This window comes from Schistocerca serialis, chromosome 12 (assembly GCF_023864345.2).
Source record: "Schistocerca serialis cubense isolate TAMUIC-IGC-003099 chromosome 12, iqSchSeri2.2, whole genome shotgun sequence".
Classification (NCBI taxonomy): Eukaryota; Metazoa; Arthropoda; class Insecta; order Orthoptera; family Acrididae; genus Schistocerca; species Schistocerca serialis.
Genome location: NC_064649.1, coordinates 79,914,896 through 79,928,292, shown reverse-complemented (window position 1 = coordinate 79,928,292; position 13,397 = coordinate 79,914,896). Strand labels below are relative to the sequence as shown.

The following is a 13,397-nucleotide window of genomic DNA, read 5'->3' as shown; positions in this document are numbered from 1 at the left end:
TGTTCCTCTTTTCGCAGTCATCGTGGATGTTCCGTTGCCCAATAGTGCATATTATGCCGGTTAACGTTACCGTTATTGGTGAATGACGCTCCGTAATTTCTCATGTGGACGTTCAAAGTCGTCGCCAAGCAATTCCTGGTGCATAGAAATATGGTACGGATACAATCGATGTTGATGTAGCATTCTCAGCACTGGCGTTTTTGAGACTCCCCATTCTCGCGCAGTTTGTCTGCTACTGATGTGCGGATTAGCCGCGACAGCAGCTAAAACACCTACTTGGGCATCATCATTTGTTGCAGGTCGTGGTTGACGTTTCACATGTGGCTGAACACTTCCTGTTTCCTTAAATAACATAGCTATCCGGCGAAAGGTCCGGACACTTGGATGATGTCGTCCAGGATACCGAGCAACATACATAGCACACGCCCGTTGGGCATTTTGATCACAATAGGCATACATCAACACGACATCCGCAGTTGGTAAACGGTCTATTTTAACACGGGTAATGTATCACGAAGCAAATACCGCCCACACTGGCGGGATGTTACGTGATAACAGGCACCTATACGTTTGTGACTATTACAGCGCCATCTATCAGAAAGCGAAAAAAGTGGTCCAACTAAAACGTTCATATTTCTTTACGTGCTAAACGAATATGTAATAAAAATGGGGTTCCTATTTTAAAAACGCAGTTGATATCCGTTTGGCCTATGGCAGCGCCATCTAGCGGGGCAACCATAGCGCGATCTGGTTTCCCCCTCCAAGCTAGACGAGTTTCGTTCTTTGATGCTTATTTCGTGAGATATTTGGCCCGGTCATTATCAATGGACAAACCTGTATAATTAAAAAGTGTAAAGTCTGTGTGCGCCCGCATTTTTATTAGAGTAACATGTAAATATCTGAAGTAAATCGGTCAAGAAATGACAGAGTTTTTCGGTAACAAAGTCAGATATTAGCTATCTTTATACAGCAGTATAGATTTCAATCATTGTAGACTATTCAGTAGTGTGCTGTGATGATGGGCAACTGATTCATTTAACTGAGCACAACTTGTTAACCACCTGCCAGTTTGGCTCTTCTAAGGATTGTGTACAAAGAAAACAAAACAATGCCTCACAAATGAAGTGCTACCAGAAAAATTATCCTGTTAGTATATTCTGTGACATTGCTAAAGCCTTTGATTGTGTCCCTCAAAGTTTAACTTCAATTATAATCACTCCGTACATCAACAAAAGGCAAGCAAATCATAGAAACATAGTATGCGTAGTATTTCAACATACTGCTTAAGCTACGTTCACAGTGGCACCCTAACAGTTGCCAAAGGCCGTTGTGAGAGGTTGCCTGACTATATGGGCCGACAGATGAACACAATGCATCCGACCTTCTTCGTCAATTTTTTGGAGGATCTATTCAATGTAGGAGGTTGTATTTTAACCTCCTTGGGCGGGATGGATGACACGACCCTCTGTGCTTGGAGACAAGTGCTGCACTGGGCGTTTGCTATTAAGAAGACGTCAGATGCTTGTGAATGAGCTACATCTGTCTCTAAAAGACTGCGGCGATTACTTTACACTCAGTTCTTGGAATAACTAGACAAGTTTCACGAACATACGAGATGAGGCGAGGAACATTCTATTACATACTCGAGGTGATTACTGATGACACTGAAAAGCAAGATTACAAACACACTGCATGATTTGAAACCAATTCAGCAAAACAGACATATGTCAGTTGATCTTCAATGACTGTCATTCAGCATAAGTGTGAAAGAGAAACGTAAATTTTAGAATAATATACTCTGAACACCTAATGCACTGAAAAGTGGAAAAACGTACACCACATTTGCAAACATACATTGTTCAGTCACACTAAGGCAGTGCTTCCCGATCTTTCTGAGATCAGTACGCTCCAGTGCAATCAGATGTTAGCTAGTACGCCCCACCCCTCCCCCTCCTCCACTCTCTCCACCATTGTCAACAATGGATTTTCGTTGGACCCTTTCATTTTTAAAATGACGAAAGATAATTGATATTTAGTTATTGTGGGTGTTTTTATTAAACTACCAACTAATGATTCAGTGAGGCAATTGTTACCGCTTATTTGTTCAAATGTGTGTTAATTCCTAAGGGACCAAACTGCTTAGGTCATCGGTCCCTAGACTTACACACTACTTAAACTAACTTATGCTAACAAGGGAACCTCCCCATCGCACCCCCCTCAGATTTAGTTACAAGTTGCCACAGTGGATAGGCCTTGAAAAACTGAACACAGATCAATTGAGAAAACAGGAAGAAGTTATGTGGAACTGTGAAAAAATAAGCAAAATATACAAACTGAGTAGTCCATGGGTTACATAAACAACATCATGGACTATGTGAGCTCAGCAGCGCCGTGGTCCCGTGATAGGGTGAGCAGCTGCGGAACGAGAGGTCCTTGGTTCAAATCTTCCTTCGAATGAAAATTTTACTTTATTTTTGCATAGTTATTATCTGTGTGTTCGTTCATTGACGTCTCTGTTCACTGTAATAAGTTTAGTGTCTGTGTTCTGCGAGCGCACCGCAAAACCGTGCGATTAGTAGACGAAAGGACGTGCCTCTCCAATGGGAACCGAAAACATTTGATCGCAAGGTCATAGGTCAACCGATTCCTCCACAGGAAAACACATCTGATATATTCTATACGAAACTGGTGACGGCATGTGCGTCACATGACAGGAATATGTTGTCGACTCACCTAGCTTGTACACTTGGCGAATGGGTGAAAAGATAATCTTCTACCATGCCCGATTTAGATTTTCTTGTGGATGTGATAATCACTCCAACAAAAGTGATGAAAACATAAGAGTTTGTCACATACATTGAAAATAAAAAATTAAAATTTTCTCTCGATGGGAGATTTGAACCCAGGACCTGTCGTTCCACACTTACTCACGTTACCACGAGACCACAGCGCTCTTGCGCTTCCAGTCTCCTAGATGTTGCCCATCTTCCCACGAACTACTCAGTTTGTATATTTTGCTTATTTTTTCACAGTTCCACACAACTTCTTCCTGTTTTCTCAATTGGTCTGTGTTCAGTTTTTCAAGGCCTATCCACTGTGCCAACTTATAACTAAATCTGAGGGGGGTGCGATGGGGAGGTTCCCTTGTAAGAACAACACACACACCCATGCCCGAACCGAGCGAGGTGGCGCAGTGGTTAGACACTGGACTCGCATTCGGGAGGACGACGGTTCAATCCCGCATCCGGCCATCCTGATTTAGGTTTTCCGTGATTTCCCTAAATCGCTCCAGGCAAATGCCGGGATGGTTCCTTTGAAAGGGCACGGCCGACTTCCTTCACAGTCCTTCCCTAATCCGATGAGACCGATGACCTCGCTGTCTGGTCTCCTTCCCCAAAACCAACCAACCAACCCATGCCCGAGGGAGGACTCGAACCTCCGACAGAAGCGGTCGCGTAGTCCGTGACATGACGTCTCAAACCGCGCGGCCACTCCGCGCGGCTTACTTCTTATTTCCAATGACCTGTTTGATAGAATAATGTCTTAGTTCTCAATGCAATTTGACTCTTTCTGAGCCGGCCGGAGTGGCCCAGCGGTTCTAGGCGCTACAGTCTGGAACCGCGGGACTGCTACGGTTATCCTGCCTCAGGCATGGATGTGTGTGATGTCCTTAGGTTAGTTAGGTTTAAGTAGTTCTAAGTTCTAGGGGACTGATGAACTCAGAAGTTAAGTCCCATAGTGCTCAGAGCCATTTGAACTATTTTTGAACTCATTCTAAACAGTGGTGCTATTTCTACATAGTTTTGAAAGTTTAATTACAATCACCCTGTGTGCCTCGACTTGTTACCTATCCGTGGAGATTCTTCTTCTCGATGGGATTTACAGAACGTGATGAATGAGAAGTTTTGCATTCAGCAGGAAGAGAGGGAATATGAGCCTGTGATTACCGAGCTCCTTGTTGAACATGCGGTGCTTGAGAGCGATGTTGACAGGGCGCCCCTGCAGGTGTGGGTTGTTGAGCGCCTCCTTCACCGACTGGTAGTCACAGGCCACGATGGTAGGCGATTCCCCAAGGAAGAAGCCGATCACTTTGCTCTTGTAGAAGCGCGTCATCAGGTCCAGCACCTTGTACGGGTGCTTGTAGTTGACCAGCAGCATCTGCACGTAGTTGCCCCATATCGGCATCGGGGGCGGCCCTGGAACAGAAGGTAAGCATTGCAACGCACTCCCGTCTTAGTAAATCGTCCAAAGGCCTCCAACACAGCTCACAGGCCTTAAGGGGACCACACCGTGGTTCAGGTCGAAAAAAATCGATTTTCGGTTTTCATCACATTTCGATAGATTAAGGTTTTATTTAAGTACTCTGAAAAGGAATTTGCTGGAAAAAATTTTTTTCGAGCATTTAAACATAATTTTCCTACCACGTGTGCTGATGTGCCTTGACTTCTGTCACCCACTTTTCTGCATATATTTTAGATCTTTATATCCTCTACATTGCACGTTAGGGATTTTTTCTTTTTTACTCCCGAGTGTGTTGGCTATTCTTGAAATGCAACTGTCGGTATTCTTTTGTTACTGCTGTTTGTAAACAACACGCTTTCAAACACGCGGTTAGTTTTGTTCACGTGTGAGTCTGAGCAATTGTTATAGAAAACTTGCAGGTATACTATGGGCAGACAATTAGGAGAAATAAAGAAAATCTGGAGGCAGTGAAGAGAGATGTTTGGGCCATATTCTTCCATAAGTCCTCTGCTGATGAGAAGCCATGTCATGGATTGTGTCCATCAGGAGAAAATTCGTGGTGCAAATACAATAGGGCTCAGGCAACTGGAGAATTTTATTCTCACCAGCATTCTCTTCCTGTTGCTGTTATTACAGCAATTAAACCTATTTTCAGAAATTTGGCTCATCTTGACCTTCTAAGGAATTGTCTGCATGGGCAGACACAGAACCCAAATGAATGTTTCAACAGCATAATTTGGAACCGCCTTCCTAACACTATATTTGTAGGCATGCATACAATGAAACTAGGAGTTCATGATGCTGTTATTACATTCAATTTTGGTAATATTGGAAAGTGTTGGGTACTGAAAAAGCTGGGAATTAATGCTGGTGAAAATATGATCAATGGGCTGCAACATTGCGATAAAACGAGGATAGTCGATGCAGACAGGTCTGCATCTAATATGGCCAAGAAAGCAAGACAAACACCCAGGAAGGTGAAGAAGAAGCTGGAAGACTTGCTAGAGGCTAAAGAACGGCCATCATATGCAACAGGACTGTTTTAATTAACTGTAAGTAACAAATTTCAAAAGTTTTTTCTTTAAAGTCAATTTCCAAACTAAAATTTTCGGTACATATGCCCCATTATATCAGAAACTATCATAGATAAATGAATGAAATTTTCAGAGACTCTGCGTAACATAAAAAGCCACCTCTGGGACTACATTCATTAATATAGCCCCATTAGGAAGTTTCCAAAAAAAATATTTTCTGCGTAAAAAACTTAATATTTTTTGTTAATAAATTTAAAAAAAATTTCTTAAAAACTATAAAGTGGATAAAATAGATTTTAGTACAGTTGACTCTATTAGCATCATGTAACATACAGTAAAAATATTAAGGTCCTGCATCAAATAGTTTTTTCAGAAATGGGTCGAATCCTTGCCTAAATTAACATGGGTTAGATAGGCAGTGTGTGGTTCCCTTAATAGTAGCTGGTACCCACATTGTCCGCGAGAGTTAGTTATTCAGTACAGTGTATTGTAATTATATGGATCAGCTCAATTAACAGATTGTTGAACTAATATGTCCTTAAATTCATTTATTTATGAGGCTCCATGAGAACATCCAATCCAAAGCTATTTGGTCATGGAAAGAGTTAGTACGGTTTGCAGAATGCTGACTGAAAATTCATAAACAAAAGAAAGTAAAAAATTAATAAACGTAATCAGCGCTCATGGCTTAGCGTAAGAACACAGAGGAAGACGGTAATCTGCGTACCATTTCGCCACACTGTTTGGAGCTGCTATGCGCGCCTATTGTTGGACAGATACAATGCTGATTAGCTTGCTAGTTAAGATGCAGCAATACCATTACGAGTAGAACGTCACGCGCAGTATTTCTCAGAAGATTTTACAGAAACTATTCGGTAAAAAAAATCTAATTTTTGCGCTGCTTGTAGCTTTATATGTCAGCTTCCTGGTGAAGTGTCCATCGTCTCGCTAATGATCATACTTATTGTGGTATTCTGCAGTTAACTAAGACACTGCGCGAAATTTCAAAGTTCGCAATAAAAAATGTGGATAGTTATAATTTTACGTTTGGTGTATATTACATCATAAGTTGCTGCATTTGAAAGTTAGCTAATATATTGAATTTTTCTTTAGAACCCGCCAGGGTAGCCGAGCGCGCTAACGCACTGCTTCCTGGACTCGGGCAGGCGCGCCGGCCCCGGATCGAATCCGCGCGACGGATTAATGACGACAGCCTGGATGTGGTTTTTAGGCGGTTTTCCACATCCCACTAGGTGAATATTGGGCTGGTCCCCACGTTCCGCCATGGTTACACGCGTCACAGACATTTGACATACATCTGCACTATTTCACGATTTACACTAGACAAAATGGTTCAAATGGCTCTGAGCACTATGGAACTTAACAGCTGTGGTCATCAGTCCCCTAGAACTTAGAACTACTTAAACCTAACTAACCGAAGGACATCACACACATCCATGCCCGAGGCAGGATTCGAACCTGCGACCGTAGCAGTCACGCGGTTCCGGGCTGCGTGCCTAGAACCGCGAGACCACCGCGGCCGGCTTACATTAGACACGGACGGTTGAGGTACACTGCTTCTGTCCTGGGGGGGGGGGGAGGGGGTACAGGGTGGCGGCAGGAAGGGCATCCGGCCAACCCTAACACTAACATTGCCAAATCTGTTGTAATCACGCCGACCCTGCGATCGCTGCGGGACTATGGCGTAAGCGAAATAAAGAAAGAAAGATTGAATTTTTCTTTAGAGTTTGGAGGAGGTCTCTGTCACCAATCTCGACAAAATTGATTTTATGTAACAAACTAATTTTCCGATTGTGCACGCCAGTGATAAAGCCAGTATCAAATATTCGAACACCCATAAACGTTCTGAGATTTTGACACGAAGTTTTGACAAATGATAGCACACAAAGCATAGAATGTTTTGCAACATGCTTAATATGTGAAACTTCATCATATACTGAGTTTTTAAATGAAGGAGGAGGAGATTAGTGTTTAACGTCCCGTCGACAACTAAGTCATTAGAGACGGAGCACAAGCTTGGATTAGGGAAGGATGGGGAAGGAAGTCGGCCGTGCCCTTTCGAAGGAACCATCCCGGCATTTGCCTGATGTGATCTAGGGAAATCACGGAAAACCTAAATCAGGATGGCCGGACGCGGGATTGAACCGTCGTCCTCCCGAATGCGAGTCCAGTGTGCTACCCACTGATTTTAAATGAACAAACCGCGGTTTGACTGTATTATTGTTTATTTAATTCTACCCAGGTTTCGGCCTTTTATGCCAATTAAGAAAAATATTCGCTCCCCATATTTCTTCATTTATGGTCAATTTTGAGCTTGATGTCCTACAATATATTTTTGTTTATTTACACGTTTAGTTCCGTAGGACGAAACTGAGAACCGCATCTCCAAGGTCACGGAACGTGTCAGTACATAAAATTAAAATATAAAAGTAATAACAGATAAAATAAAATGTTCATAAACCCAAAAAAAGTGAAGCCATAATTTTAAGTATACGCAATCAACAATATATCATAAGAATCAGCTTAATTTTTCAAAGAACTCCTCAACAGAATAGAAGGAGTGACCCATGAAGAAACTCTTCAGTTTCAATTTGAAAGCGCGTGATTACTGCTAAGATTTTTGAATTCTTGTGCTAGTTTATTGAAAATGGATGCAGCAGTATACTGCACATTTTTCAGCACAAGAGTTAAGGAAATGCGATCCAAATGCGGATTGGATTACTGCTGAGTATTAACTGAGTGAAAGCTGCTAATTGTTGGGAATAAACGACAGTAAAGGATATATATATATTGAGAGACCAATGCCAAATACCTAGACTAATGAACAGGTGTCGACAAGAGGTTGGAAAACATACCACTTATTGCCCGAACTGCCCATTTCTGAGACAAAAATATCATTTCAGAATGGGAAGAGTAACCCCTAAATATAATACCATACGACATAAGCGAATGAAAATAACCAAAATAGACTAATTTTTGTGTCGAACGATCACTCACTTCTGATATCGTTCAAATAGTAAAAATGGCAGCATTAAGCCTTTGGACAAGGTCCTGAATGTGGGCTTTCCACGACAGTTTACTATCTATCACCTAGAAATTTCAACTGTTCAGTTTCACTAATCACATGCCCATCCTGTGAAATTCAAATGTCGGGTTTTGTTGAATTGTGTGTTAGAAACTGTTAAAAACTCTTACAATGATTTAGCTTTAGTTTGTTTTCTACAACCTATGGACTGCACTATTTGAAAGTGCCAATGTTGCACACAACACCTTTACTACCAAGCTAGTTTCATCAGCAAACAGAAACATTTTAGAGTTACGCATAATACTACAGGGCATGTCATTTTTATAAATAAAGAACAGGAGTGGCCCCAACACTGATCCCTGGGGCACCTAACACTTGACAGTACCCCACTCAGACCCCACATCACAGCCGTTATCACCATTGCGAATAATGACCTTTTGCTGCTGTGAGAGGTGAACCAGTTGTGAGCTGCTCCCTGTATTCCGTAATGGTCCTACTTCTGCAGCAATATTTTGTGATCAACAAAATCAAACGCCTTAGTTAAATAAAAAAATACGCCTAGCGTTCGAAACCTTTTGTTTAATCCATCCAGTACCTTACAGAGAAAGGAGAATGCAGCATTTTCAGTTGTTAAACGACTTCTAAAGCCGAACTGTACATTTGATAGCAAATTATGTGATATAAAATGATCAATTATCCTTACATACACAGCCTTTTCAATAACTTTAGCAAACACTGATGGCATGGAAATAGATCTAAAATTGTTTACATTACCTCTTTCTCTCTTTTTATAAAGCGGCTTTACTACTGAGTACTTTATTCGTTCAGGAAACTGACCATTCTTAAAGGAAAAATAACAACTATGGCTAAGTACAGGGCTATCTTGTGCAACATAGTACTTTCATATTCTGCTAGGCACACCATCATATCTATGAGTCCTTAGTCTTCAGTGATTTAATTATTGATGTTAATGAAATAAAACTGAATCACCTGAAAATGCCATAAAAGGCTAAAACCTGGGTCGTAATTAAATAAACAACAATACAGTCAAGTCATACAATGTAGGCTTTCACGGCCGATATTGTCTTCACTTAAAACTTCTTTGCTGACGGGCTGTGGTCGACGTATAAAACTCTCCCCTAAAGTTTCGCCTCCAACTGCGGGAGACATCTTCCGAGGTAAGCGGCGAACTGCAGAGAGAACTGACTATATAATCAGCGCTTCCTCGAGTTCTCTTTGCAGTTCGCCAATTTACCTCAGTGCATGTCTCCCACAGTCGGATACGAAACGTCAGGAGAGAGTTTTATACATCGGCCACGGCCTATCAGCCCGGAAGTTGTAAGTGAAGAAAATACAGTCAAATGGCGGTGTGTTCATTTAAAAATTATTGTATGACTATTGCTCAGCAACATCAAAAACTATATACTGAGTTATTCAAGTAACTAAGATAAAAAAAAACACTTCTTTATTCCAGCTACTCCTCATTTGGCGACCCGAGGTTTTGTGGACCCAGTTCCAGAGCTTCCTATTTCAGAAGAATCTGAGGTGTTACTGGGAATCGAACCCACGTCCTTCTGATAATGACGATAACCATAATGCAGTACATAAGAGTCACCAACTACTTAGAGATGGGCAGACTCGTTCATCCTCGGGAACTAATTCACTGGCGATCGCTCTTTTTTGGGAACCGTTCATTTTTACTCTTTCACCGATCATTTGTGCTTGGTATATGGTTGTTATGAAAACTGAAAATTAGTAGTATAGGTGACTGAAGATGGAAGGCGCCAAGAGGGGGCACTTGCCTCCCCCCTGGAGTACAGAGTTTTTATTCATAACAGAATTCCCACACACTTGTAATTTTCGTGATTCTGCAAAACCTCTCGTTTAGCCAACTGTAGCGTTATGTGGCTGATCGCAGTGAAATAATATTGGGTAGCACACGAAAAACCGGCCCCGAGTACAGACTGCCCGCCAATTACGCACGATTTGTTGACCGCTACGAGCAGAATAATAATTAGGCAGTGAATAAATAACAAATAAGCTAGTGCTATCAACAACTGCAAAACAACAGATGACGACTGCTGGGCGACAATGACCAGTCTAGTACTCGGGGCCGCTTTCTCGTGCGCCACCCTGTGCCACTGAAATACACTCCTGGAAATTGAAATAAGAACACCGTGAATTCATTGTCCCAGGAAGGGGAAACTTTATTGACACATTCCTGGGGTCAGATACATCACATGATCACACTGACAGAACCACAGGCACATAGACACAGGCAACAGAGCATGCACAATGTCGGCACTAGTACAGTGTATATCCACCTTTCGCAGCAATGCAGGCTGCTATTCTCCCATGGAGACGATCGTAGAGATGCTGGATGTAGTCCTGTGGAACGGCTTGCCATGCCATTTCCACCTGGCGCCTCAGTTGGACCAGCGTTCGTGCTGGACGTGCAGACTGCGTGAGACGACACTTCATCCAGTCCCAAACATGCTCAATGGGGGACAGATCCGGAGATCTTGCTGGCCAGGGTAGTTGACTTACACCTTCTAGAGCACGTTGGGTGGCACGGGATACATGCGGACGTGCATTGTCCTGTTGGAACAGCAAGTTCCCTTGCCGGTCTAGGAATGGTAGAACGATGGGTTCGATGACGGTTTGGATGTACCGTGCACTATTCAGTGTCCCCTCGACGATCACCAGTGGTGTACGGCCAGTGTAGGAGATCGCTCCCCACACCATGATGCCGGGTGTTGGCCCTGTGTGCCTCGGTCGTATGCAGTCCTGATTGTGGCGCTCACGTGCACGGCGCCAAACACGCATACGACCATCATTGGCACCAAGGCAGACGCGACTCTCATCGCTGAAGACGACACGTCTCCATTCGTCCCTCCATTCACGCCTGTCGCGACACCACTGGAGGCGGGCTGCACGATGTTGGGGCGTGAGCGGAAGACGGCCTAACGGTGTGCGGGACCGTAGCCCAGCTTCATGGAGACGGTTGCGAATGGTCCTCGCCGATACCCCAGGAGCAACAGTGTCCCTAATTTGCTGGGAAGTGGCGGTGCGGTCCCCTACGGCACTGCGTAGGATCCTACGGTCTTGGCGTGCATCCGTGCGTCGCTGCGGTCCGGTCCCAGGTCGACGGGCACGTGCACCTTCCGCCGACCACTGGCGACAACATCAATGTACTGTGGAGACCTCACGCCCCACGTGTTGAGCAATTGGGCGGTACGTCCACCCGGCCTCCCGCATGCCCACTATACGCCCTCGCTCAAAGTCCGTCAGCTGCACATACGGTTCACGTCCACGCTGTCGCGGCATGCTACCAGTGTTAAAGACTGCGATGGAGCTCCGTATGCCACGGCAAACTGGCTGACACTGACGGCGGCGGTGCACAAATGCTGCGCAGCTAGCGCCATTCGACGGCCAACACCGCGGTTCCTGGTGTGTCCGCTGTGCCGTGCGTGTGATCATTGCTTGTACAGCCCTCTCGCAGTGTCCGGAGCAAGTATGGTGGGTCTGACACACCGGTGTCAATGTGTTCTTTTTTCCATTTCCAGGAGTGTAATATCGTAGGAGTTATCATATTCTCTTTGCAAAATGTGACACTATAAACTCGATTGTGGAGCGCGGGCTTCATTCGGTTATAAGTCGGTCTCCCTTACATAACAATGAACATGCTCCTTTACCTTGGATCAAAAAATTCGGAAAATTGTCACTCGTGTGTGTCGTGCCGACTTCCTTTGCATGTGTAATAGCAAAAAAATCTTGCCTTTTTACAAGTATTTCTTCTGCTGTTTATCGAAATAGTGAAGTAAGCCGATATCCCGTTTTGTAACATAAAAAGATGTATGCATTACATTCCACATAATTTTATGTAATTTACGTAATTATAAAATACATTTTAATTACCTGTCATCGACGCTGAATAGAATACGAAAAGAACCAGAAGTTCAAAGTTCAAAAAAGGTCCGAAACAGATCTAGAATGGGCGTGCGCAGCGGACGAATCGAACAACTCTATGCTGAACTATGAACAGTCGGCAGTGGAACTACGAATGGCCACGCGAAGAAGGACGAGTCCGGCCGAGCGAGACCGAGAGAGATGGGAACAGGACCGAGGCTGGAACGAGACCGACCATTCCCGTTCCCGGGAACTATAAGTAGAAAGCCGCAGCCGAAGTGAACTATGGAAGACCGTTCCTTAGAATTCGTTCATCGCTCGTTCTGTTCATCTTTATGAATTGTTCCTTCGGACCCGTTAGTTCGCTAACGACCCATCTCTGCAACTACTGCTGGAGTATAGAAGTGTGCCACCAAAAAACCTTTCGACTTAGATTTAATTACTTGGGGTTGAACACACTACTTTCTTCGTGTCTGCTGTAGGACTCTTGAAAATGAAAGCTGCTAGTTAGTGTTCACCTTTCTGGAGCATGATTAAGGAAGTGTGATCTAAGTGTAAGTTGTCATTCCATCTGGTGTTCACTGAACGAATATTGCAGTTTACACGGAACAAGTGAATATTGCCAACAACAAATATCGTGATCGAATATAAGCACAAGGATTACAGAGTTAGAATTCCGATACATCCAAACAAGAGCCTACACAAGCCTTGTGGGGTATAAGGTCGTGGCGCACGAAACTCATCTTTTCCTGACGTTTCGTCCAGAACTGCACTTGACATTTTCAGAGGTGTTGACTCTTACCGACAGTCCGCAAGACTCAGCATAGGAGCAACGCCTCTGAAGAAGTCTAGTGCAGTTCTGGACGAAACATTAGGAACAGAAGAGTTTCGTGGACCACAAACCTTTATCCCGAAAAGTTTACCAGGAGCAGTGTCATCTGGTCAAGAAAGCCTTCTTTCTGCCTAAACAAATTCAGACAGCCGAGATCTGTTTGAACGTGCTCTTCTGAAATAAGAATGGTGTTGGTGGGTGCAAACAGTTGCCCCAAAATAAGATGTCCTAGTGGATAATACACACATCAAAAAAAGCTTTGCATCACCCCGGTTCCCAGAACTCCTGAAGACAGACGTTGACTGTGGATATTGTATCACAGACACAGTCCTTT

The 13,397-nt window shown here is 43.6% G+C and overlaps 1 protein-coding gene across 1 annotated transcript in view; it reads right to left on the bottom strand.

The window, feature by feature from the left end:
- Positions 1-13,397, bottom strand: part of LOC126428353 (probable cytochrome P450 304a1) — a 124,983-nt gene that overhangs the window by 71,752 nt on the left and 39,834 nt on the right. Inside the window, exon 2 of the mRNA XM_050090284.1 lies at positions 3,948-4,196. Coding sequence (XP_049946241.1) covers positions 3,948-4,196 — 249 coding nt within the window. The remainder of the gene's footprint in view (positions 1-3,947; positions 4,197-13,397) is intronic.